At 49.2% G+C, this 24,670-nt stretch overlaps 8 protein-coding genes across 8 annotated transcripts; 1 reads left to right on the forward strand and 7 right to left on the reverse strand.

Moving 5' to 3' along the window:
• Positions 1-832: 832 nt before the first annotated feature.
• Positions 833-1,292, reverse strand: F5891DRAFT_945844 (uncharacterized protein; the record flags this gene model as incomplete). The annotated part of the gene is made up of 2 exons (XM_041374640.1): positions 833-1,093; positions 1,146-1,292. Coding segments are annotated over 2 exons (408 nt in total), but the record flags the coding sequence as incomplete, so codon positions are not given.
• A 9,852-nt stretch (positions 1,293-11,144) lies between these two features.
• Positions 11,145-11,581, reverse strand: F5891DRAFT_907479 (uncharacterized protein; the record flags this gene model as incomplete). Its single annotated transcript, XM_041373572.1, has 2 exons — positions 11,145-11,405; positions 11,474-11,581. Coding segments are annotated over 2 exons (369 nt in total), but the record flags the coding sequence as incomplete, so codon positions are not given.
• A 1,154-nt stretch (positions 11,582-12,735) lies between these two features.
• F5891DRAFT_39433 (uncharacterized protein) lies at positions 12,736-14,743 on the forward strand. The gene is made up of 8 exons (XM_041371680.1): position 12,736; positions 12,792-13,015; positions 13,066-13,114; positions 13,173-13,218; positions 13,272-13,380; positions 13,428-13,581; positions 13,634-13,731; positions 13,816-14,743. The coding sequence occupies exons 2-8, from the start codon at positions 12,965-12,967 to the stop codon at positions 14,587-14,589; spliced, it is 1,281 nt and encodes a 426-aa protein (XP_041229867.1). The 5' UTR covers position 12,736; positions 12,792-12,964; the 3' UTR covers positions 14,590-14,743.
• F5891DRAFT_39466 (uncharacterized protein) lies at positions 14,548-16,171 on the reverse strand. Its single transcript, XM_041371682.1, has 5 exons — positions 15,751-16,171; positions 15,248-15,692; positions 15,186-15,193; positions 15,075-15,133; positions 14,548-15,025 (listed from the first exon to the last, which is right to left on the reverse strand). Exons 1-5 carry the CDS (start codon positions 15,773-15,775, stop codon positions 14,699-14,701), a joined length of 864 nt encoding a protein of 287 aa, XP_041229868.1. The 5' UTR covers positions 15,776-16,171; the 3' UTR covers positions 14,548-14,698.
• Positions 15,899-17,509, reverse strand: F5891DRAFT_39416 (NAD(P)-binding protein). Its single transcript, XM_041371675.1, has 5 exons — positions 17,193-17,509; positions 16,698-17,142; positions 16,644-16,651; positions 16,536-16,594; positions 15,899-16,485 (listed from the first exon to the last, which is right to left on the reverse strand). The coding sequence occupies exons 1-5, from the start codon at positions 17,221-17,223 to the stop codon at positions 16,144-16,146; spliced, it is 885 nt and encodes a 294-aa protein (XP_041229869.1). The 5' UTR covers positions 17,224-17,509; the 3' UTR covers positions 15,899-16,143.
• Positions 17,510-21,049: 3,540 nt separating this feature from the next.
• F5891DRAFT_39704 (uncharacterized protein) lies at positions 21,050-22,081 on the reverse strand. Its single transcript, XM_041371684.1, has 3 exons — positions 21,744-22,081; positions 21,390-21,685; positions 21,050-21,341 (listed from the first exon to the last, which is right to left on the reverse strand). The coding sequence occupies exons 1-3, from the start codon at positions 21,915-21,917 to the stop codon at positions 21,179-21,181; spliced, it is 633 nt and encodes a 210-aa protein (XP_041229870.1). The 5' UTR covers positions 21,918-22,081; the 3' UTR covers positions 21,050-21,178.
• On the reverse strand, positions 21,965-22,771 carry F5891DRAFT_1184502 (uncharacterized protein; the record flags this gene model as incomplete). Its single annotated transcript, XM_041366446.1, has 5 exons — positions 21,965-22,109; positions 22,163-22,232; positions 22,284-22,290; positions 22,343-22,560; positions 22,612-22,771. 5 exons carry the CDS (start codon positions 22,769-22,771, stop codon positions 21,965-21,967), a joined length of 600 nt encoding a protein of 199 aa, XP_041229871.1.
• Positions 22,772-23,035: 264 nt separating this feature from the next.
• F5891DRAFT_1275873 (uncharacterized protein) lies at positions 23,036-24,128 on the reverse strand. The gene is made up of 3 exons (XM_041370220.1): positions 23,941-24,128; positions 23,772-23,890; positions 23,036-23,722 (listed from the first exon to the last, which is right to left on the reverse strand). The coding sequence occupies exons 1-3, from the start codon at positions 24,070-24,072 to the stop codon at positions 23,509-23,511; spliced, it is 465 nt and encodes a 154-aa protein (XP_041229872.1). The 5' UTR covers positions 24,073-24,128; the 3' UTR covers positions 23,036-23,508.
• Positions 24,129-24,670: the final 542 nt, after the last annotated feature.

The raw sequence follows: 24,670 nt of genomic DNA on the forward strand, positions 1-24,670 counted from the left end.
TAAGATAGCAAATGAATGATATCTCATGATCGCTGTGATGTACCCATATGATCTTGCGAATGTCCTTTTCGTAGATAGCGACTTGGAGTGGAGAGTCTTCAGAATTTCTCTCTATGTACAGGTGCAAGAATGCCTTTCCGCAAGCGATTGCATGTTCCCGTCTAGGTGGAACAAGTACCAGTTGCTCGAGGTGAGTGTTTTCGAAACAACCGAGAAATGTGTCGAAAAGTTGCAGAAGAAGAGTGGATATCTCAAGCTCAGGTGGCCATTCCACTTCAGGAACAAAGTTTGCCGCAGTCGTAATGATATCGGGGTCACTGGATGATTCGATAATCCACCTGATACATGGAGCATCTGTTTGCTGTGCAATAGAGACGGAAGGCGTGAGTCGTTGCGAGATAGTGTTCAGGGTGTCAACGATCTTGAATGGGACGTAAAGAGCGAAACTTAAACAGGCTTTTCTGAAATTTCGACGACGTTTCTGCAACGAGGGATAGTGATGGAGGACAGACCGACCCAGAGCACGAAGGGTGATTGATCCTGGCGTCTGGAAAGGGCAATCCGCAGCTATGAGTGATGCCAGGATGATCGTTAGATAGAATGTGAAGCCAAGCGATGTGGATGTGATGACGATGGCGGCAATTGTGCGTGACATTATCCACAAGCTAGCAGACAATGCGATCCCAAAAAGAAGGAGAGAGATCTGCAAGAGTGAGGGCAAGAACTGCAAGACAGCATCGAAATGCCAAGTCCGAAGACCATCGAGTTTCATCTGCCTTTGTCGACCCCGATCGTCAATGGTACCACGGCCAGAGCGTTTGAAGTTGCTCAACCATTGCTTTCCTAACACAGCTCCGAGGGCAGCAAGTAGGCTTGCGCAAAGACTAGCATAAGTCAACGACTGGATCCAGATTACTAAGGTACCAGGTCCCTGCCACGGTGCGTAGGGTTGATTAAACGGTGGGACAAACGAGGAGTTGGCAGTTTGGAGTATCATTCCAAGCAACACATTTGTAGTGTAGAATGGATCAGGGCTGAGATTCGACTGCATGTTTATGATAAACGACGTATTGACGGCTGAAAACAAACCAGCCTGTGATTTAAGTTCAGATGAGACGAAGCGAGGACAAAGAAAGGGTTCTGACGAATATAAGAACGATATCCATGTCTGACTGATACTTCTCAAGAAATTCTCCATCATGGTCCGTAGCTTCCCGTGTATAGGTGGCCCAGAAGCGGGATTTGGTGTCTTTCCCGTCACCTTGGGACTGTGATGGATGGGGGGACTGCATAGTCTCTACGGATGACCTCAAGTTCTGAGGAAGCTCCGGAGCCCTGAAATTTTTTTTAGTCGACAAGCAGGAACTGTTGCGGAGGAACATACTCTGTGCCGTCACCATTTGCTTGTGTGCCAGCATCTTGACTCGGCATCTGTCGCGGTGGCAAGTGAGGTTATAGGTTGACCGTCTTGTTCGGAATGTGGAGGATCATGTTCATGTATCGCTCTTATATAAATACTAGATGCGCTTGGCATTGCGTGAACCTGTGCAACAAACTTGAAGCAGGGCAGTTCATACTGACTGGAGAGGTCCTCATATGCATGAGCTGTGTCATGTCATTTCCAACGGGACCTCAATCAAAACGCCCGAATGACACGGCTGCACATTAATAATAGTCAGGATGTTATGCCTTTACTAGTCGATATGCAGCTGGTGCTAGAGAGTCGACGTAAGCTGTGGCGAGCATCGACACGAAAAAGGCATCATGTACCCAAATATTCGAGAGAAGCTGTTACACAGGAACGGCTCGAACGTGCCAGTGGATGACATTGTTAAAATAAAGATGCTGGCAGTGCCACTGATTGGCCACTGTACGTAATGATTCGGAACTGCCCTGTACAATTTGAACTCGCATTGAGATATATACAGTTACATCGGCAAACAACATACATCAACAATTAAGCCGAGGGGAACAGGTACTAAAATACCATTCGCCCACGGGTAGTTCATGTAGTGACCAGTGATACAACATCCTTGACCAGTGATAACACTACGTTGTCCGCGGGACCTTGTTCCAAGTGGTGCAACGTCTGCAGTATACGTGATTTGAACTCGCTTGTGACATCGACAAGCTCCGCATCACGTTTCAGTAGCTGGATTGTGAGCTCTGCAAGTGGTTCGAGGACTTCATGTATGACGGATTTCGACAAGTTGAGTGGCTTGAGAGAACGAAGGGCAACAGATGCCCAAGCCTTGTGTACAAGTAGGCCACAAAGATCGTCTGGGATGAGTTTGCTGTGTTCTCCTTCCGGCTGTAGTCGTGCCATAATTGCAATGATGTATAAGGCGAGATGTTCTGTAAGAGGATATATTTCGAAGTAACGAAGGTTTTTTGCGATGGATAGGCATGCCTCGAGGTGTCCACCATCATAGAGGTGATGGGACCATAGTTCACTTTGAGTCCACGAGAACAAGATGTGCAAATAACGAAGGTTTTGCTTCCCGTACATGCTGGAATATTCAGAAAGAATGCCGTCCTCGCCCTGACCAAAGGATATACTGTCAGCAGTGACGCTGGAAAGCGCTGCCGAAAATTTTTTTTTTTTTTTTTTTTTTTTTTTTTTTTTTCCAATTTCTGTCCTATTGAGAGTTATACTCTATGGAGGACAGTTCTATCTAGTCTATGGGACCCCCAGTGTCCCTGCGCATCTCTGAGTTCGCGAATGCCCTAGTGTGAGGCGTGCCTCCACTAGTCCGCCGTTCCCGCCGGCCGTTTTAGACGCGCAACCCGGCGAAGATGAGATGACTGTATGTAGCTAATGCTAATGTTTTTCTAGCGTATGGATGAACGGAAACGCGTACTCGGCCGCCGAAGCGGGCAGGTACAGGAGTCTAGGTTGGGTGCGTAGTTAAAGTTTGTGTATGGTCCCCATGTCTTGGCCGAAGGGATGTTCTGTCACAAGCTGAGTTGTTCCAACGATGATCGGGAGGACTCCGTGTAGGCGAGTTATTGGGTATATGGGTTGGGTTGGGTATATGGGTTGGGGAGAAGTATGGTGAGATGGTTGTTGTACAGTGGGGTATTTGATGTTGATGGGCATTTATATGGTGTCTGGCGTGATGAACAGAGGCGGGTTGCTGCAAGGGTGCGTCAGCTAGCAGGGGTATGTGGAAGTGGGATGTCACCTAGTATCGCTTTCAATCTTCCTGTCGCGTTGATGTATTTTACAATATGAGGGGTGGCGGATGTATCTGTTAGGAGGAAGGATAGGGAGGAGGCTTTGCGCCCTACTTCTGCCCGGAGGGAGTGGCGTTCGCGTGCATAGAACGGACAATCGAGGATTAGGTGATGTACGGTTTCTTCGATGTTTGGGCAGTGAGGGCAATGAGGGCTGTTAGTTTTATTAATGCGGTGAAGATGTTTGTTTAAAGGAGCGTGGCCGGTGCGTAGGAATATATACATGCTTGTGAGGCGTTTGGGAAAGGAGATGGATAGTTTTATAAATGAGCGTTGTAGAATGAGTGGGTCGATTTGGTTGAGTCTGAAGAATCGCGGGGAGTTACGCCAGGAGTGGCTCCATCGTTTGGCTGTGGACTTATGCTGAGCTTGCTGTACGGCCGATATGCTTAAGGGGAGGGCTTTCTTGCGTAGGATTTTGGGTAAGCGATTATTGGGGCTGTTGTTCTCGCGGCTGGTTGCGGCCAGTTTGGCATGCTTATCCACTTCTTCATTGCCATGGACTCCCGAGTGACCCGGAACCCAACGTAGTGTTACGTCAAAGTCGTCGTACTCGCGTGCTATCTTGTGCATTCTGCTGCGGAAGAGATCTGCCAGATATGATCCAGGTCGCGGGTAGAAGCTCTCACCTGCTAGAATTGAGGCTTGGTTGTCGACTGAGATGGAGGCTGGAAAGGTCGGGTCTCGTTCTGTAGCTAGAAGGTGCGCGGCTAATAGTAGTCCTACTTCTTCAGCTTCGAATACGGTATGTTCGTCCTCTTTTCCTAGGTAGTAGCGGAGGGTTCTAGGGATCTGCCCTGCACGAAAAAGAACTGCCGCTGCACCTATTTGACCGTTATGGCCCGAGCCATCGCTATATATCTGTATGAGGTCAGTGAGTTGTTCGTGTTCTTCTATAGCCTCCTTCTTGCTATCTGCGACGTGTGTTTTCCAGCGATTCGTGTTGGAAGGGGGGCGTCGTGCCGGGGTTAGAGTCTCTATGGTATCTGGCGAGATTTTGAAGCGGGAGGTGAGTCGGTGGAGGGAGGTGCGATGGGCTGATACGTAGCGTTTAGCTGCTTTGCGGATTGGGATGTGGAGGGGATGGGTGTTTGGTAGGGCGGCTATTCGAAGGGCGGCGCGATGACACGTGTTCTGTAGGAGGAGCGGGATGGGAAGTAGGTTTGCGTGGGCTTCCATTATATCTGTTGCGGTGGTTTTCATAGCCCCAGTGATCGCCATTGCTGCTAGGCGCTGGACCGTTGATAGGCGTTTCGCTACGCCTATGGAGCCTCGTTGGAGGTCGTTTGTGCCTTCGCGATAGACGGGGGAGAACCATAGGTCGGCTGCGTACAGTAGCTTGGGCACAGCTACTGCCAGGTAGAGCTGTCGCATGAGACGTAGCGGTAAGCCTTTAGCGGAGGATGAGAGACGACGTAACTGGAGTACATAGGAAGTTCCTTTCGCGACTGCGTTATCGACTTGCGCTTTCCATCGCAATTCTTGGTCGAGGATTACTCCCAAGAACCGGTGTGTTGAGGATGGGCGTATTACTGTGCCTCTTATCGGCATCTCTGGGCGGTCTTTGCGTCTATTCATTGAAAAATCCATTAACGCAAATTTATTAGTTTCGAATTGGGAGTTGTGAGCTCTCGACCAATCGTAACCGCCTCCTGTTCGTTCGAGCATGTCTGTGAGTATGGCATGGGTCGCAGTGAAGTCCTGCGCTATCGCTATGAAAGCCGTGTCATCTACGAAAGCTAACGTTAGTTCTTTCAGGGCTTCGCGTCCTGCGCGGGGTTTGGCGATGTCAGCTAAGTCAGAACTATAAATTATATACAGGATCATTGACAAGGGGTCTCCTTGCCCTATACCGTTTTTGACGGGGAACCATTCCGAGATGTATCCGTCGAATTTCAACTGTGTCTGGCGTTGGGATAGGACACGCTCTGTAAATAGGACTAGATCAGTTGGGATGCGACGGTTGCGCATGTTGTGGAGTAAGCGCTTTGTTACCGCGTTCGGGAATGCTCCCTCGATGTCGAGGAATAGCACGGATGCCACCTTGTGGGATCTCCAGGCATTTTTGATGGTCTCTTCGAGTAAGTGCAGAGAGTCAGTAGTTGACCGGCCCGGACGGCCTCCAAAGTGCGTGTTGGGCAACAATTGATGGTGTTCGAGGATGTGAGTGAGCTGGTCGGCTACTACTGCCGTTAAGAGTTTGCCGGTGGTGTTGAGTAAGGCTATCGGTCGATACGCCTTGGGGATAGAGTAATTGGCCTTCCCCGGTTTCCGTAGGACCACCGTCGAGAAGCATCGCCAAGGTTGGTAGTAGGTTTGATGCGAGAAGGCTGCGTTAAATAAGTGAAGTAAGTAGGGAGTGAGGGTGTCAGCGCATTCTTTGAAGACTATGTTACATATTCCGTCTGGGCCGGGGGCCTTGTAGCCACTGAGATTGATAATGGCCCGTGTGATCTGTTCGGCCGTGATGGGGGGTAAGGTGTCTATGGGTTCCGGGTATATGAAATCTGGGGGGACCGAATCAGCTACAGGGGGAGGAGGAAAGAACGACTTAGCTAGAATTTGACTTTTCTCCAGGTTGGTGGTTGCTTCGAGGATGGTGCCATCTTGGTTGGTGGATATTAGGGTGGGTACGCGGGTTTTACCTCCGTCTCGAGGCTCCGAGGAGATGTATCGGTTCGCAGTCCACAAGTCGTTACCTTCTATGTCTTCTAACCATTCTAACCAGTGTTGTTTCTTCGTGGCGGTGATTTCGTTGGCGTAGAGGTTCTTGGCTGTCTTGAGTTCGTCGTGGCTGGGGTGAAGGGGGAGGGCTCTCATTTGATAGGCGATCTTGCTGAGGTTCTTGACGTGCGTCCTGAGGTCCGATAAGCGCTTCGTCCACCAACGTTTTGAGTGCGGGCATGGTTTCGAGTATGGGACGCATGTGCTCATGGTGTTTGCTATTGCGTCGGAGAGATGCTTTGCGGCCGCTTGGAACTCTTCTTCGGACGCTAAAGGTTGAGCCGGGACAGCTGATATTAGTTCTGTGAGGCGCTCATTAAAAACTTTCCAGTCTACTCCACGCCAGTTGTGGCGTGGTTCATCCGGTGTTCGCTGAGTCTCGAGTTCTAGTGTCAGTAGGATGGGAATGTGGTCCGTCTTTGGTCCTCGAAGTTCTGGTGCTGTTTCGCATGAAACGATGGCGTCAAGGAGTGATTCGGTGCCGAGTACGTTGTCGGGGCGTGTCCAATTTCCGGTGCTCGTGGATTGCAGGGTTGGCGTGCCGCATGGTAGGAATTGCAACATTCCATGGTCTGCGATTAAATCTATAAGGGGATTAGCGGCTGCATAATTGAACAAATGACGGTTACGGATGTCCTCCCAGAGGGGGTGGTGGCGATTGAAATCGCCGAGCCAAAGCATATGGTCGTTATCGTGGGTCTTGATGGTAGCTATATTATTCTCTAGATATGAATCAAAAGTGGTTAGTGTGTTCTGATGCGTGCCGTCGTTATATAAGTTAAATATAGTACAGCGGCCATACTCTCCTCGTAGCTGGATAGCAACAACATCCGAGGAAGGGAAAGAGATCTGTTTCCATGCGTTCGTGTCGAGTTTGGCGTTAATTAGTATTATGGCCCTCGTCCGTTGTTGAGGGTGGGAGAAGTGTTGGGTGGGATAGATGACGTGCCAGTGATGATTTGCATGCGTGTTTCGCAGAAAGTTGATATATGGTTCCTGGATAGCAATGATATCCCAGTCGGCCATCTTGTTGTTGCTGAGTAGGGAGGATTGTGCCGTGAGGGATGTATTCAAATTCTGCTGCCAGATTCGTAGTCTCTCAGTGTTCGTTGAGTCGTAATTAGACATGGGCTGGTGATTGGGGGGCGCTGGCGGAGTCTTGGGAGGTAGGGATTGAGGTGGTGGTGGCGGTGGAGCCGGAGGCCGATGGAGCCAATGGAGAGGGTGTAGGGGTGGAGAGGTAGTCAAAGTTGATGGGAGGGTATAGGTCATTCATAATTTCATCTGCGGAGGGAGAAGAGCGGGTTAGTGGGTGAGTTTGTGTATTGGCTGGTAGTGGGGGATCGGAAGTGTCGGAAGTGTCGGTGATGTTGAAGTTGAGTGTGGCTTGACGTGTTGCGCGGGGTCCTTTGGCTGGTTGGAGTGGATCTGGGGAGAGACGAGTAGGGGGGGGTGAATTAGGAAGTTTTGGGGGGGCGATGGCGTGTGTCCAGGCGGTTTCCGTGGGGAAGTATGGCATACGATTCTCGGGGAATTTTTCGTCGAGTAGTTCACATCGTCTCTTGAATTCTGGACATTTACGGCTCCAGCTGGCATGGTCGTTGCTGCGGCAGTTTACGCATCGGTTGGTCTTGAAGGCATTGCATTGCATTGTGCGGTGTTGATCTCCGCAGGTTCCACAGGTGTCTGTTGTGTTAGTGCAACTACGCGCGATGTGTCCGTACCTCTGACACTTCGCGCATCTGATGGGTTCTTTCCTGTCTTTCCTAATGGTGATTCGTTCGTTGTCAATGCAGAGGCCGTCGCGAAGGAGGGAATTGGCTGTGCAGGCGTCCACGGCTTGAAGGAGGGCAAAAGCCTTACGTTGCTGGGGTGAGCGGCGGATTGGGGGTTTGATCCATCGAATAGTGGCTAGCGAGTTGGCGAGGAGTGAGTTCTCTTCTTCTAGTCTGCGAAGGAATTGTACGTCTCCTATCTGTAGGTGAATGGGTAAGTATTCTAGGACCAGAGCAAAGGTGCGGGAACGGAACGATACGGCGGATTCAAATTGGCTTTCTAACGATGTACGGTTGATGGGTTCCCGTAGCCATGTGGCCAGGGAGTCAGAGTCTAATTCGATGATGATACCACCGTTGCGGAGCGTGGTGATGGACTTGACGTTTCCCTCTGGGGTGCTATCGTTGCGTATGTTGTTGAGAGCTTTCTTGAGGTATTCTGCTATTTCCTTGCTTGTGGTGTTTGGTGGGAATGGGGGGGCGCCTGGGTTGGGGTCTAGCAGGATTTGTCGAGCTCTGATGGCTGCACGGCCGACGGCTTGATCTACTTTGGGTGGAAGGTGAGTAGCCACAATTGTGCTATAGGAAGGTTGGTTTGGAGCCTGAGACATGGGAGGCGTTGCCATCATTTGGGTGGACAGGTGGTTAACGCGTTCTTGAGTGGTGTCCAGGGATGGGGCTAGAGTGTTAATGGCGTTCTGGCAGTCGTTAACTGATACATATAGGGCGTCTGCTGCTTCTTCTAGTCTTTCTGCTGCTATGGAAATTCCTCCCTCTTGTTCGGTTCGTTCGTCTCTTGCTAGCCGGTGGATTCTTTCGGCCTTGTCTAGGGAGGATGTTAACGTATCTTCTGCCTTCCTTGCCGTTTCCGCTAGTGCTTCTGATGCAGCGTGTAATCCAGCGACTTGAGGGGCGAGGGCTGCAATAGCGTGGTCAACGAGTTTGTTTGTGATGGCTTCCGAGAGAGTGTCCGCTAGTTGTCTTGATGCCGCTTCCGCCATTTCGCAGACAGTATGTTTCTTCAGTAGAAATGCTACCGCCCTGATTGCTGAGATGACTGGGATTGGTGTGGTGGCCGACATTTGTGTGATGTGAAACAAAATAGAGACTAGGTGGGTTAGCGAGTAGGGTTGACCCTCTTGACAAAGTAGTTTAGATGACAGGAACTTCTCTGCGGTGTCAGTGTCCATGACATTATTGGGTACAGCTATGATCTCTTCAGTGGTGGTTTGGGTTCTGGCTGTTCTACGAGTATTAGGGCCTCCGGTCGGAGGTGGACTATTGGCCTTGGGTGGGCCAGTACCAGTGGTGGTGCCCGGTTTACCTGTTGGCATATTAGTTATAGTTCAGGTTATATACTTATGTAGATGATGTTTTTGGTGTTTTCTAGGGTTTTTATGTCGGGAATGGGCTTGGGGAGGCGCCGTTGGGCGTCTTCGGCGCTGTTGGGCGCGAATTTTGGTTGACGAGTTCCGGGGTCCTAGTCGGGGTGCCACTTGGTTCGGGTCCAAGAAGCGATGCTGCCGAAAATTGAGCGCAGAGATCCGGGGAGAGAGAATTGATGTCTAGCGATGCAAGAAAGTTCCTTGATGAATACGCGGCGCAAAACGCAGCCTTGCGAAGCCGTGGAGACTTTTCCGGCGCCATCGCAAAAATCATTGCGTTAATATAGGTCGGCATCTTCTCTCTGCAGGCAGCGTCGATGTTCATTTCGCTCATCGTGAGGAATGCGTCAGTGAGCGCTGACTGATGAGAGATTAAATGGTGATGCCTGATATAATCAAGAAGCCAGCCGCAACCAGCATTCCTGGTCGTGCGGAGACGAGGAATCTCTTCCATATAAGCGATCTGATCATCAGCCTCGCCGCTATCGCCACTTCCAGCAGTGATCACACTGAAATGCAGCGCATCGCGAGCGGCCACCCAAGCCTTGTCACGTGCTTCTGGTCTGCAGAGTTCCGGATGATGAAGTACTATGTTGACAAAGCTTTGACATAGTCGAACACCCCAATCGGGCATTCCCAAATCGTACGCCGTCTGGCGAAACTGCTCGACTTCTAAAACAGCCGCCAGAGGTTGTAGAAGTTTCAGGGCGTAAAGAGACGAGCGCTCCCGAAGCTCCAGATGGATGTCGATACCGATGGCTTGCTGCATGCTCTCGAGGACAGATACAAGCAATGTTTTGATCGATGACCTGTGCAATTATGGGTCACCTGAACGCTTCACATGACGTGAAAAAGTTCCTTACCCCTTGTTTGTGCTGACTAGTTGATTTGGATCAACGGGTTGATCCAGAAGCAAACCTGCCGCCATAAGGCAGTTTGCTATGACATTCGTAGGGGGTAAGGGCAGCACAAGTAGCCTCTCTACTACATCCAATGCACGTCGCCTCCAAAACCTTGCATACTGGTCTGCACTGAGGCAATGGAGTAGGGGATGAGACATCCACATCAGAAAGGTATCCGGAATTTTCGGGTTTCCAAGTGAAATGGGTATGCTGACGCCAAGATCCAGCACTATCTCGAGGATAAGGTCGCAGATGAAAGAGAGTTCGGGGTCATTTTGACGAGTCCACGTTAACCAATGGACATCATGCAGACAAGAAGAGCTGGTAAGTGCGAATTCTGGATCGTGAGTAGCACGCAGAAAGATGGGTCTGGCATCCAATGACCGCCTTTCGATGTAGAGATGCAAGAAGGCCTTCCCACATGCAATCGCACAATCTCGGCTAAAGTCAGAAAGTTTCGGTTGACCATACTGTGTGTTCTCGAAGCAATTCAGGAAAGTGTCTCGCAGCCTGAGCAAGGCACAAGATACATCCAAACCTGGTGGCCACTCGACCTCAGGAACCAGGCTGGCGGCAGTGGTAATTACATCTGGGTCATCGGAGGTCTCAAGCAGCCATCGGATACAAGGGGCATCCGTATTTTCGATGGCGTACTGAGAGGAAAGCTGGTGAGAAATGCATGATGCGAATGAGTGGAGTGACGTTATTATGGTATAGGGGATATAGCTGACGAAGCGCAAGAACGATGAAAGAATGGTCTGATTTCCCTTCTGAAGGACACTGTGGAAGCGGACAACGCGCTGACCGATGCTGCGAAGTCGATTAGATGCTGGTGTTTGAAATGGACACACGTCAGATATCAATGCAGCGACGACAATTAGCGCATAGAAAACGGCCCCAGATGTGGTTGCGCCAATGACAATGCAGGCGACAATATGTTGTTCTGTCCATAGGTTTGCACCGAGAGCAACCCCAAACAGCAACAAGGACAACTGTAACAGGACGGGGAGACCTTCCAGAACAGCGTTGAAATGCCAGGCGTATAAAGCATCAAGCTTCCGTTGCCGTTGCCTTCCACGACCATCAACCGTTCCATGACCAAAGTGTTGAAAATGGTTGAGCCATTGCTTGCCCAGCATTGCTCCCAGTGCTGCGAGAAGGCTCGCGGATAAACTTGCATATATGAGTGACTGGACCCATATTTCGGTGGAGCCAGGACCAGTCCACGGTGGTGTATCAAAATTGACGTCCAAAAATGTTGAATTGTTGACTGTATGAATCAGCCTCTTGAGAAGCATGTTGGTTTCCGTAGTTGGATCAGGAGCTAAGTTTTGCTGCATATTGACAATGAAGGACGTAGTAACAGAGGAGAAAAGACCCGCCTATAACAACGGGTATGCGTATCGAGTAAATGAGTAAGAAAGAGGTGGTGCTAAGGTGAAAAACGCACGAATATTAGAACGATGTCCATATCGCTTTTGTACTTATCGAGAATTTGTCCATCATGCTCAGCTGCTTCATGCACATACGTCGCCCAAAAGCGACTTTTCGTCTCTTGACTGGCCCATTGTGATCTAACAGGCTCATATGGAGTCTTATCGACACGGTTCGGTAAAGTTGACCTTATGTACCAATGAAGATCAGCAATCAAACGTGTGACAACAATATTAAAAACATACTGACATTGGCATGAGCGCACCGTCTGAGTCGGGAATTAAGCCGTTTTTTTTGGCAAGCTTTATAAATTATCCATGGGAATTCCGGGAATCCTTCACTCACCAATCGTAGGATCAATTTGTATATTTGTAGAATGCTGTAGATAAGCCCGAAGGCAGTACCAGTGTTACGACATCGAATGAGTCTTCTTCAGATTCATCGATATTCCTGAACTCGGCGGTATAAGCTATTGTATTGCCCTAGTACATACTGAAGTGTCACCGGCGCTAGTGGCGACATAAAATATTACTTCACCTTTGGACTGCGAGACGGTTGAGCCAATCACCATCAATCCCACCGCATTTGAGTCATTCTTGATTTGTATCCAAGGCTTGAGCGCAAGTTGTATGAAGGTTAAAGAGGTAGTTAGCTCACCCATCGGTAGGGCCACTGGTCACTTCGAAGTTGTAGAATAATTAGGGAGAGCACGGGAACATGATCAACGTGAGAACGCGCCGTCGGAGTTGAACTACACAGTGTACCTGCAGCGTTGCAGCAAACAACGATTCGCGCCTTGCCCAGGCTTGTCTTCAAGAGATTAAGCTAAGGTTGATGGAATATGTGCTCACTGCTCTTGTCCCCGTTGTGGACGTGATTTGTCGACATAATCATATGCCCATGTTCCAAACCCAATCGGCCTACGCACGCACGCAACTTGAGCGTTCCCGGATTACAAGGATATATCATGGAGCGCGAGGAGCACATCGGCACGAACATAACGCAACAACTGAAAGTCAACTTTCCTCTGTAAAGATGCGTTAGCTTATATCGAATTCAAGAAAAAGACCAAACGGCTTGTGGGCACTATGGCGAGAAATACTTTTTCCGGGTGCATCTGGATTCTGCATTAAAACTACAACCCGACATAGATTCATGTATAGGGCGATTCCTCAGCGCTCAGCCTCAACTAGCTTAGAGTGCCAGGAGCAGCTCAGAAGTCCAACGGTAAGAAATCGACGGTTTTCTACGCATGTTTACAATCAAGTAGAGCTCAGCGGTGATTTCTTTACCAGTACTTGTTTATCGATGCTTGTGACTGAGTTTTTTTATAGACAGGATATCACAAAATGCTCCACAAGATTAACTGTGCAACACTCCACGATCACCTTCAATTTGGTGTAATACCAGCGGTGATGTCATGCTCATGGTGTATCTTATTAAATAGCTACGAGTACGCTGTGGGGCTGCACGTCCCTTGCTTCGCATCAATTCGCACTTTTCACCAATGTCCTACCCTCATTACCAGTCAACTCTACATGGATGGGGAAGCAACCAAGTGAGTCGATTGCCCTGAGCACTGGGGGTCTTATTGACTAAGAGAAACAGTTGCAATTTGGCCGTCCTCCCCCGATTCAGTTTCAACCACAATCTTCTTGTAAGTTCTACGTCGTGTACCGATATCTTTTTCGTAGGGACTCAACGGTCGAGCGTAGGGGGCGGATATGATTATTTCAGAGCACACGCACCACATATAGACCCGTAAGAACAACCACAACCCGCTCCAAAGCATGGCCACTTACACTTTATCTTAGTGCGATCTTCAATCAGGTGTATGGCAGAATCTCTAATTCAGATATGACTCCTGTGGGTGTAGGTATCAATGAGGCTCGTATATGGCACCGACGGGCATACGGTGGTCTTGTAAGGCATATCTTCTATCCAGTCCACCAATATAAATACATCACTAGTGTGCAATCAATGCGCTGACTCCCCAAGAAATCGGATATGCCTCGGCCTACGAAGCGCACCGAATCTGGATTCACAACTATGTGCTTTATGAGCCTTTTCGCGCAGAAATTGAGCGCCAACGAGAAGCATTCATAGGGATTGCCATTGCAGAAGGTAATTCTCGTCAGTATCTTCTTCCCCACAACCAACAATATCTGTCATCTAGCTATCAGAATGCACATGATCTCACGCCCGATTGATGTGGATGGTTGTATGCCAGCGTGCGAAGCTGCAGCAGCGACTGCATCACATATATTCGATGAAGTCAGTATTCGTATGTTTGATCATCTGGATAGCTATTCCATTGGCTGTCGACTAATCGCGCCGATACTGACAATACTATCATAGAACATGTCATGTCCCGCCGGAGGTGATGTAGGTCGCGGTGCAGGCATGGGGTACGATTCCAAAATGGACGTTGGCGCATATGGCTCAGGATTCGGAACACCCGGGATGACAGGTTCTGGCATGGCTGGTGGGATCGACCCACATGCCATCGACCATGACGCACCATACTTCAATCAGAGCACTGGTAGACACAGTCGGCTCTCGATGCCATCCCCATTTGACCCTACACGAGCACATAGCTCCAGAGAGGGAACGGTTATGCGTGGGAACTCGCCTTACTTGGCCGCTGCACCTAGTATGGGCGTAGGAGCGAGTCCTGGAATTTATGGTGGTAAGAGCCCTCTACTAGCAGGCGGGAATGGAATGGGAATTGCAAAGACGCACGGAGGTGTTTTTTCTCCTTATGGTGCTGGGTCCTCTCCGTATGGAGGGGCATCCCCGGTAAATGTGCCACCCATTTACGGCGCGTCTTCGCCATACACCGGCGCCCCGAGCGTCACAACGGTATCCGCCTATCCAGGCAGTACGACTGTCATCCAGATGCCCCGAAGACGCCACAGGTCATCCAGCAGACATCATAAACACCATAATAGGCGTGCGCGGAGTGCTGAGCCGGATATTCATACATACGCTAACCCTATGGGCAGTCCTGGAGGACCAGGAGGCTTCGTTGGAGGGGCAGTAGGAGGACTAGCACGAGGTACGGCAGGTAGTTTCTATGGTAGTCCTAACAAAGGCTATGGTTACCCAGGGCATGCAGGCATGTATCGATAGTAATGCGCTTCGGGCTATGATGCAGTATATCCTAAAACATTCTCGGTAGTGTATCTGTACTTGGAATCGATGTATGCGACGCACGGCAATATGTGACACTGGGTTTCGTTCAATTACGAAAATACACATCGTCCGACCAACTAGACCACTTCTCGGCAGCTTCGAGTAATGATTCCCCCTTTTGTCTCGCAGATTCCAAGGCGACCCTATGCAAAGGGAGGCGCACTGGGGGTTCATCCAAACGAGACAACTTGTAGACCACTTCTGCAAACTTGGCCGGATCGCCGTCAAAATGCGTCTTCTCGATGTCAGGATAGAGAGCTCGGTATTTGCGCGTAGGAAGGGATGCATTGGATGCATAGGCGGGGTGAATGGGTTCCGCCACATGGTTTTGGATTACCGATGTGCGAAACAAACCTGGCTCGATTAGAGTGATCTTTATCGAGATGAATTACTTTCCAACACCCGAAATACAAGCGACCTACTTTGATGCCCCACTCTGGGTCAAGTTCACTGATATACCCTTCCGACAAACACTCCAAAGCTAGTAATGGCCAGTTGGACTTCAAAAACATAAGATGAGATTGAGAGCCTACCAGCTTTGCTATCATTCGAATGTCAGCTTACGAGGTAAACTGTGCAGAATATGCGAACTCACGCTGAAGCATAGTGTACAGTGCCAGGCTGTGGAATGATAGCTGTCCGGGAAGAAAGGTTCAATAAGCGGCCGCCCACCGGACGATTGACGTCCCTGAAGCATCGTATGGCTTCACGCATGACATTTTCTGCACCCCAAAGTAGCACATCGAACATCTCTCGTGCTGCCTTGTGAGGCATGCCTTCAACTTCTGATACCATATAGTATCCTGCGTTGTTCAGCACGATGTCGATACGATTGAAGTGTGAGAGGGCCTCATTGAATGCCGTGGTAATCGAGGGTGTATCTGTTACATCGAGCAGGAAAGTGACGAGGCGGGAGGAGGGATATTTAGCAGTGAGGTCTTCCAACATCGAGGGCTTGCGCAGGGTGGCGAATACGTTGTCTCCTTTGCTCAAAGCGCATTCAGCAACCTCTCGACCTAGACCAGTCGATGTACCAGTGACTGAATGTAGAGGAAGTTGTTAGCTTTGTTTCCTGCCCAGCTGTAGAAACAAACCGACTAAACCAAACTTTCGGGGAGGTCATTGTTTGACGAGACTAAGCTTGGGATCAATCTGCAGAAGATGGATATGTGGACACTCGTAATGATCACAAAGCTGAGCCTTATGAGGAAGGGATATTAAACCGGCGCCCACCTGATCATGATAGATCTCTTTAGTAGATAACGAAGCGGAAAAGTGGAAATTGGACGATTTCGCGAAGTCAGCTGGATGTCCTATTTCGAGCATGCATCATGGATTAAGTACTAGAATTAAGGTTTAGGCACATTGTAGTCCCGTTCAAGATAGGCTTAAGTTGGTGCCCGAGTCCCGAACGATAACAACATTTTAGAATTGAGCATCCCTCAAGGACACTGCATGTCGGAAATCAGCGCATGAAACAAGTTTACAAAATCATGCTCGCCCCTGACAGTTTTCCTCGTCGAGATATACATCATCTGACCAACTACCGTAATCTTCGACAGCTTGCAACAACTTTTGGCCCTTGATCTTTGCCGCTTCCAATGCTGTTCTGTGCAACGGGAGATAAAACGGAGGATCTTCTAGTTGCACGAGCCTATGAATCTGGGCTGCGAACTTGTAGATGTCTCCGTCCGAAAAAAGTTCAGCTCCTGGATATATGCTGCGGTATTGTCTAGAAGGTAAATTTGGATCAGAGTACGCAGGATGGACTGGCACGAGAACATTGGTCCAGGGTGCGGCAGTACGGAAGCGAGCAGGTTGAAGAATAGTGATCTGTGGATGATAAATTCGAGTTCGAAATTAGTATCGTGCATAGAACGCACCTTGATATTCCATGCTGGATCCAACTCAGCAGCATACCCTTCCGAAAGAGATTCAAGAGCTGTCTGCGATTGAATATTTCGAATCAAGAATAGCGGGACTGTATATACCTGCTTTACTATGCAAATGTCAGTTAAAACGATGAGCGAGAAGGCGTCACGTACGCTGCGGCGTAGTGCGCTACCCCTGGAATGACTCGCAGGACTCCGCGAGATGACATTTGCAAGAGACGTCCCCCAGGGGGTTGGTTCAAATCTCTAAACGTTGTCACAGCTTCTTTCGTGACATTTGCGGCACCCCAAAACAATGTATCGAACAAGAGTTTTGCGTCATCATCAGGCATGCCTTCCGCTTCACCGATTATGCATAGTCCCGCATTGTTGAAAACAACGTCGATGCGGCCAAATGTCTCGCGCGCTTTGAGAAAAACGGTAGTGATATCAGAAGGAACTGTGACGTCCAGAGGCAAGACGAGAAGCCGATTCTGTGAGTATACATTTGCGAGGTCATCTAGCATAGCAGGTTTCCGCAGAGTCGCAACAACATTGTCTCCTCTCTGAAGCATGACTTCGGTAACTGCTCGACCAAAACCCGAAGACGCCCCAGTGACTAGCAATGACGATTAGCGTTTCCGGGCCACCGAGATATTCCTCGCTTACCAAACCACACCTTTGGATTTGATGATGCCATAGTGGAGATAAACCGTCTTAAGAAGGAATAGCAAGCAGGTCAGCGTACGATTCCCTGAAGCTGATGACTGCCACTAGACACGGTATCAAGACTTTAGCTTTGACTGCGACCCGCATCAATTTAATCTCGACCCGTGGGGTCGCAAGAATGACAATTCTGGGAATTATGTGGTGGGAACAAGGTGGAAATGTTTCAACACTTGAGCCTCGTACAGCGGAAGCACGTGCGGGAATCTGCGGGAGCCCGTCTCTGGGAATAATACTCACCTGCGAAGCCATTGAATATTGAAGTAGCAAGAAACGGCGGTCCGGAAAACCCTATCGTGCAAACTTGACAGCAACACTAAAGTCCCTGACTCGGAAAACACGTCACGTCGCACACCTATACTTAACTGGAGATTTGAGTTTTAGTGAGATCTGACTTGAGCGAACGAAGGCGTTACTTACGACGTGCCTGACTTAGTGATCGTTTGAAAAAATGTTGTGCAACTCGCACAGCCAATTGCATTATCGTATAGGTATGGAGTGGAACTACCTGAATATGAACTGATCCAGAAGTCCACAATCTTGTGGGTTCGTTGGATGTGAAGGAGTTCAGTGTTCAGTGCTACGCTCTCCAGGATTTTGCAACTGTCATGGTGGCCTCATATCGCCGGGGGTTGAAACGTTGACATGTCGACAGATGGTGGCGGGAAATATAGGGCAAGTTCCGTCAACTCTGCACCGAAATTTAAACAGCAAACTTGATTGATGAGTTCACATGATTTACCTGACAAATGATGCGATGGAGCTCGAGTGAGTCCCAGTTGAATTCGAAGAGCATCCTCAAGGCCTCATGTGTCCTCGATTCTCACGTAATTCAGTCTTGGGCTTGCCGCTGAACTCCGCTCATCAGTGCAATGCGTTCGACCCGGTCCGAGTCAAAGTCCCGGGGTAAATTGTTATCTGCGAGAAGCAATTTTCACGCGTTTTATATCAGCTTATATACTAGTAGGTGATGCACATTGCAACATTAATATTGCAACTGCATTCTTCCGCTCAACTCATGTGTTTTCCCAATTTTACCAAGGCTTATTACACCTTCTCTAATCGATGTCTATCCACCGCCTACGTTTGAAAAGCCCGGTTTCTGACCCAGGACAGCGGCAAATATTGCTATGTAAGTTAGCCTTTGTCACATCAGACCGGGATCAAGTGAAAACGACTCTGGTGTCTGCTTGGTGACTCTACGCTATTAGCTTATGACACTACTGTTGTACGCACTATCAGAGCCACGACACGAATAAACGACGTATTCTGCCTGCTCTTCATTTTTTTTGCAACAAACCCGGAGCCTCGTGGAAAGCAAGAATGCAAGTATATGGCATGGTTCTTCATTCTAATGGGTCTCATTCAAAAGGAGTACTTGAATCCTTGGTCCAGGTTTTGATATCCCCCTGTGATATGGTGGTCGCGAACCGCAAATGATTTCATTCGAGCTGCCCGTTGACGTCGTCTCACAACAGGATTGATCAATGCAAGCGATCATGGAAACGATAATGTGAGCGACGGCTTCAGCATGATGCATGAGTACCAGCACCATCAATCTGTTCAAGGCCAAGGCTGGCGTGACATCATTCGATCGATATGCACAGCTCTCCTAAGATACAACATTGAATATTGAACGTTGAACATCGAAAGGTCAGGATGTACAAGGTGATAGCAGCAAAAAAACGCGAGGCATGTACAGCAGAGTGTTTGACAAACAGAGTACATAATCTTGAGCTTGAACACTCCAAGTTCACCTGAAGATGATTCTGTTCATATACATAGGGAAACAAACATCGAGGCACATGAAGCTGAGTCTGCAGTTGTACAGGGGGTAGCAATATACTGCCATGTTGAAAGTTCGCCACAAAACACTGTCTCCTCATGGTCCTCCCCATCTTCCCATTCCTTACGATCCTCTGAGTCCCCATCTTCAGCTGGAAGCACACTCCATCCTCATCACAAGCATTGTTGCAGTCTTCCTAGATCTCCTCAATGCGGCTATACCCATACTCTGTGACTCACAATCAGCTCAAAGACATATGTAATATGAAAACATGCACCATCTGACACTGGACAGTGCAGTGCAAAAAGTTAGATGTGGTTATTCACTGAGAAAGACAATGTCACATGCCATGTGAGGGTGAAATGTGACTTGGTTGGGTTGGGCCATCATGGAGGAATTCATTCTGAACGCGTTGAAGTCAAAAAAAAGTGAACATTTCAACAAACGACAGCACACACCCTATGAAAATAGGGCGTTGCTGAAGCACCGCTAGCATGAGAAACACGCGCTATCACATCGACAGAGCAGGACTTTGTCAAAACATTAGAATCAGATAAGCGACCTAAAAGATGAAAACACGCACTGTCTGAGAGCGGGACACGGCCAGAGCACCATCAGCGTTGGGGAAGCAGGTCAAAGGATGAGAATACACACATCCTGAGAGGGGGACGGGGCCAGAGCACCATCAGCAGCGTGGAAGCAGGTCAAGGGATGAGAACACGCACAATCTGAGAGCGGGACGTGGCCAGAGCACCATCAGAGTCGTGGAAGCAGGTCAAATGACGAGAACACGCACATCCTGAGAGCGGGAGGTAGCCAGAGCACCATCAGCATTAGGGATTCAGGTCAAAGGACGAGAATACACACGATCTGAGAGTGGGACACGACCAGAGCACCATCAGTGTCATGGAAGCAGGTCAAAGGACGAGAACACGCACCTCCTGATAGCAGCACGGGCCAGAGTACCATCAGCATTGGGGAAGCAGGTCAAATGATGAAAACACGCACTGGCTGAGAGCAGGACGGGGCCAGAGCACCATCAGCATTGTGGAAGCAGGTCAAAGGACGAGAACACGCATGATCTGAGAGCGGGACGCAGTCAGAGCATCATCAGTGTCGGAGAAGCAGGTCAAAGGACGAGAACACGCACATCCTGAGAATGTTCTCGGGACAGGGCCAGATCACCATCAGCGTCGGGGAAGCAGGTCAAATGACGAGAACATGCACATCCTGAGAGCGGGACGGGGCCAGAGCACCATCAGCGTTGTGGAAGCAGGTCAAAGGACAAGAACATGCACGATCTGAGAGTGGGACACAGCCAGAGCATCATCAGCGTAGGGGAAGCAGGTCAAAGGACGAGAACACGCACATCCTGAGAGCGGGACGGGGCCGGAGCACCATCAGCGTAGGGGAAGCAGGTCAAAGGATGAGAACACGCACAATCTGAGAGCAGGACACAGCCAGAGCACCATCAGCGTCGGGGAAGCAGGTCAAACGACGAGAACACGCACAAACTAAGAGTGGGACGTGGCAAGAGCACCATCAGCATCAGGGAAGCAGGTCAAATGATGAAAACACGCACTGGCTGAGAGCGGGACAGGGCCAGATCACCATCAGCGCAGGGGAAGCAGGTCAAAGGACAAAAAACACGCACTGCCTGAGAGTGGGACAAAGCCAGAGCACCATCAACGTCGGGAAGCAGGTCAAAAGACAAGAACACGCACATACTGAGAGTGGGACACGGCAAAAGCACCATCAGCGTTGGGGAAGCAGGTCAAATGACAAAAACACGCACGATCTGAGAGCGGGACAGGGCCAGATCACCATCAGCGTAGGGGAAGCAGGTCAAAGGACGAAAACACGCACATTCTGAGAGCAGGATGCAGTTGGCGCACCATCAACGTTGGGAAGCAGGTCAAAGGACAAGAACACACACATACTGAGAGTGGGACGCGGCAAGAGCACCATCAGCATCAGGGAAGCAGGTCAGATGACAAAAACACGCACTGGCTGAGAGCGGGGTGCGGCAAGAGCACCATCAGCGTCAGGAAGCAGGTCAAAGGACGAGAACACACACATTCTGAGAGCAGGATGCAGTTGGCGCACCAGCAGCATGCGGGTTAGGGTTATAGTTATTGCACTTTCAGTTTTGAATGGCTAGGGAAATCCCATGGGCACATACCATTTCCTGGACATGAAAGTTGCGAATGAGGTGCATTTCTGCTTCAGTGTGGTCAATGGAAGATTGTGTTTGGGGCTTTGGATCGGATTCGTGGGAGATTTGAAATCGTCGTTTGCATATTCGACTTTTGCTTGTTAGGTGCTGTCAGCCCTCAAAAGACAAATAAACTCACCAATTGATGGAGCAACCAGCCCGGCGTTGAAGCGAATACTTGGTATCAATGCGATTGACAGCGCCGCACATATAACATTGGTATTCAACTTGAGGGCCTGTCTTCTGCTCAAAAATGATCCTCATGACGATCGTCGTGCCTGCTTCAATTCTTGGCCATTCATGGCTTGTAAGTCGGGTCACTTGCTTGTCATCGTCGATGCACAAATCATATTGTCCTTGCTCCATATACTGTCTCTGAAGTCGAGCTTCAATCGACTTGCATTCAAACAGGACCTGGAGCATCTTATCGAGTTGCTAAAGAAAATTCGATGAGCTCACTTCTCAATACAAATTTTACACTGGGGAGGCAGACCTGAAATGAGGTGCAACAGGTCACTGATATCGCATGTTCGTAGCCTGTCACGTCTATCAATTTCACGCAGCCAAGTGTGACAGCCGCGGTTAACTGCATTGCGGTGGGTCCCACAAAATCCTGCTGCCTCCGTAGGATTGCCGACCCTTCGTGGGTGTCTTGGTGACTTTGCATTTGGAACGACCACTAGCCAAACGGAGTAGTAAGTGAATCCTGGCAATTTATAAAGAGTAGGAAACAACCAAAGACTCCAACAAATAACGGTCGATCTCAATGGAGCATCCGGCGATAGCTTGTGTGACGGATGCATGTTCAGGACGACGTTTCTGCAGGTTCGTCAGCTGGGCAGAGGTCTCTTGCAGAATCCTAAGCACACTCAATGTAGGGTAACGTCAAGAACACATCAAGAATATGTATACCTAATTATGGAATTTCTCCGGTCTTGTTCGGAGGTATTCTGGGTGGTCGGGGCATTGCAGAGATGTGAGCCTAGTCGTTGAAGTCATTCCCTCAGGCGATTTAGGTCTGTTTTATTCTGACTACGTCTCTGCGATGGCATATGAATAAAGCAATGTCCTCATAAGAAAATAAACTCTCACATCTATAATTTGAAGGATCGACAACAATCCACCAATGGCAGCTTGCATAGGAGGACCGGCGATTGGAATTGCACTTGCAAAGGCCTGAACGACAGGTAAAAATGTCTGAGCTACGTCAGAAGTTGCACGGGCAAAGGAATCGCCATGGGAGGTTGTGGCGGAGGAAATATTGATCGAGACTTGGAGACCTGGATCCCTCGCCAGGGATCCAGAGTGCACTAGTAGCGATAAATTTGAATGGAGAGTGGATGAAGAAACGGGAAACTCACTAGGGATATCTGCAGAGATGGAGTCATGGCCTTCGTGGTGGGTTGTCGAGCTGCACTGTGTGTGTCTGTTGCACTTCGACCGAACTGCGAATACTTCGCCGAGATCGAAATCCTTGAAAAAAAACTTGATAGAAGAAGCCTTGACTGATAGAGAGGGCATTTTCGTCCGGTGGGTTAGATGATAGCTGGTAAGAGGTCCAGGGAATATAAGACGTCAAGGGTCGAACTTCGAGCTGTGTAGAACACAGCCCAATCGTGCATGCATAAACCTCGTGTATGCATTAGGGACGCTCAAAGTTCGGGGGCGCACATGTCGCCCAGGCCCACCGCCCACGCCTACGACCCCCCGCACGGCAACGCCATCCCGCTTTGTACATATCTGTATTATATAATACAATGCTAAGGTAGTCATTGAAGGCTTGTGCAATAAACATATCACAGATGGCTCGTCACACATTGCACGAGCAATACCTGCGCTCATACCTCATCCTTATTGTCCTTCGTATCTTATTTCACCCTGCAGAGACTGTAGAAGAAGCAGCACAGCAGCTGCACTGTGACATATCTTGCATTCTCACAATCCGGCAAACTCGCTACCTACAAGGACGATCCCCCATTGCCGCGAAAGCGAGTAGTTTACACCTTGCTTGGGAATATGCCAAAAGTCCATCTGACCACGACCGCTTTACCAACATGCTTCGAATTTCCCCTACGGTTTTCGAGGTGTTACTTGATTTAATCGAAGACCATCCTGTATTCTATAATAATTCACACAATTCTCAAACACCCATCCAGACTCAGCTTGCTGTCACACTCTATCGGATGGGACGCTACGGAAATGGCGGGTCACTAGAGGACATTGCCCGCCACGCAGGGATCTCGGAGGGTGGAGTGGAGTTATTTATACTCGGAGACGATGCACAGTAATGTAAGGTACATACCCCAAATGGACTGTGCCCTCGAAGTAGTTGTCTCGTTTGGTCCAGAAGCAGGAACATAACACTCGAAATATTTGTTGTCGCCGTCGGACAGATTGCCATCTGTATCAGCTTGGATGCCTTCACCTGTTGTCCGAAGCCGGCGAGCCAGCTCTTTGTATTTCTTTGTCAGGCTGTAAGAACTGTATGAGTTTGAGGAAACGAAATATGTGGCAGACTTACTGCTCATATTTCCGTTTGACACGTTCTCCAACTGCAACAGCATTCAAGCTATGTAACTGTGGGAATATCGCGGCCCCCATGCGCTGGTAAACGGTGACTTTGCTGTCGCCCGATGTTCTCTGCAAGTCATCATCAGTCTCGTACCATTGTGCCATTTGGACTTACTTACCTCGCCCTTCTTGCGCTTCCCCAGCAGCACGACTCTGTTTTCTGACAACTCTATTTGGGTTAGCAATTGCCAGATCACATCGGCTGTCCATTCAATTTCGGGAATCGCGACTCCGGTGTTCTTCTTCCGCATCACGAAGCACGACGACGGCGACGATAACAACGACAAAGTGTAAAGTGTTTATTTTTCACAAGTTTAATATTATGTAATATACAAAGTACGTTTTGGGTAGGGTGGTGGGGTCGTAGGCGTGGGCGGTGGGCGTGGGCGACCTGTGCGCCCCCGAACTTTGAGCGTCCCTATTATACCGCTTACGTACATAGATTTCTAGCAGGTCTACTACTAGGGTAAGTTCGCGTTCGTCACGATGCGAGGTCGTCGGACCGGCAACCAAGTGGAGCCGTACCGCATCCGTGCCGCACCTACACAACAAGTGTATGTCTACGTCGTCCATAAAGGTTTTGAATATGATTTTTAATCAAGCAGTCTCTCCGCATATGTCGTCAGCTTTATCAACCGTGTCTTGCCTAGTCAAATACGCAAGATCAAAAATAACTGCCAGCACTGTGTCGTTCCGCTTACAGACCCCGCTGACGCAGTCATTAATTAGTACCGCTTCTTCTGGAACAAGCTTCGCATTTCCCGATAAGTTGCTGGCAATGCTATAATCGATGTATAGCATACGTAGGCACATGGATTTCCGTTACTTGCAAATCTCTCTGTAGGTATT

Source organism: Suillus fuscotomentosus, assembly GCF_016647785.1.
Source record: "Suillus fuscotomentosus strain FC203 chromosome Unknown F5891scaffold_10, whole genome shotgun sequence".
In the NCBI taxonomy this organism is placed as follows: Eukaryota; Fungi; Basidiomycota; class Agaricomycetes; order Boletales; family Suillaceae; genus Suillus; species Suillus fuscotomentosus.

Coding starts and splice junctions, on each gene's coding strand:
- F5891DRAFT_1275873 (XM_041370220.1), bottom strand. CDS start 24,072: ATGCGGAAGAAGAACACCGGAGTCGCGATTCCCGAAATTGAATGGACA. Junction 23,891..23,940: donor GGAAGCGCAAGAAGGGCGAG/GTAAGTAAGTCC, acceptor GATGACTTGCAG/AGAACATCGGGCGACAGCAA. Junction 23,723..23,771: donor GTCAAACGGAAATATGAGCA/GTAAGTCTGCCA, acceptor CAGTTCTTACAG/CCTGACAAAGAAATACAAAG.
- F5891DRAFT_39433 (XM_041371680.1), top strand. CDS start 12,965: ATGTCCTACCCTCATTACCAGTCAACTCTACATGGATGGGGAAGCAAC. Junction 13,016..13,065: donor ATGGATGGGGAAGCAACCAA/GTGAGTCGATTG, acceptor TAAGAGAAACAG/TTGCAATTTGGCCGTCCTCC. Junction 13,115..13,172: donor GTTTCAACCACAATCTTCTT/GTAAGTTCTACG, acceptor GGTCGAGCGTAG/GGGGCGGATATGATTATTTC.
- F5891DRAFT_39466 (XM_041371682.1), bottom strand. CDS start 15,775: ATGACCTCCCCGAAAGTTTGGTTTA. Junction 15,693..15,750: donor CTCCCCGAAAGTTTGGTTTA/GTCGGTTTGTTT, acceptor CTCTACATTCAG/TCACTGGTACATCGACTGGT. Junction 15,026..15,074: donor ACCCAGAGTGGGGCATCAAA/GTAGGTCGCTTG, acceptor ATCTCGATAAAG/ATCACTCTAATCGAGCCAGG.
- F5891DRAFT_39416 (XM_041371675.1), bottom strand. CDS start 17,223: ATGGCATCATCAAATCCAAAGGTGTGGTTTG. Junction 17,143..17,192: donor AAATCCAAAGGTGTGGTTTG/GTAAGCGAGGAA, acceptor CGTCATTGCTAG/TCACTGGGGCGTCTTCGGGT. Junction 16,486..16,535: donor ATCCAGCATGGAATATCAAG/GTGCGTTCTATG, acceptor TATCATCCACAG/ATCACTATTCTTCAACCTGC.
- F5891DRAFT_39704 (XM_041371684.1), bottom strand. CDS start 21,917: ATGCAAAGTCACCAAGACACCCACGAAGGGTCGGCAATCCTACGGAGG. Junction 21,686..21,743: donor CCTGTTGCACCTCATTTCAG/GTCTGCCTCCCC, acceptor AATTTTCTTTAG/CAACTCGATAAGATGCTCCA. Junction 21,342..21,389: donor GCTGGTTGCTCCATCAATTG/GTGAGTTTATTT, acceptor AACAAGCAAAAG/TCGAATATGCAAACGACGAT.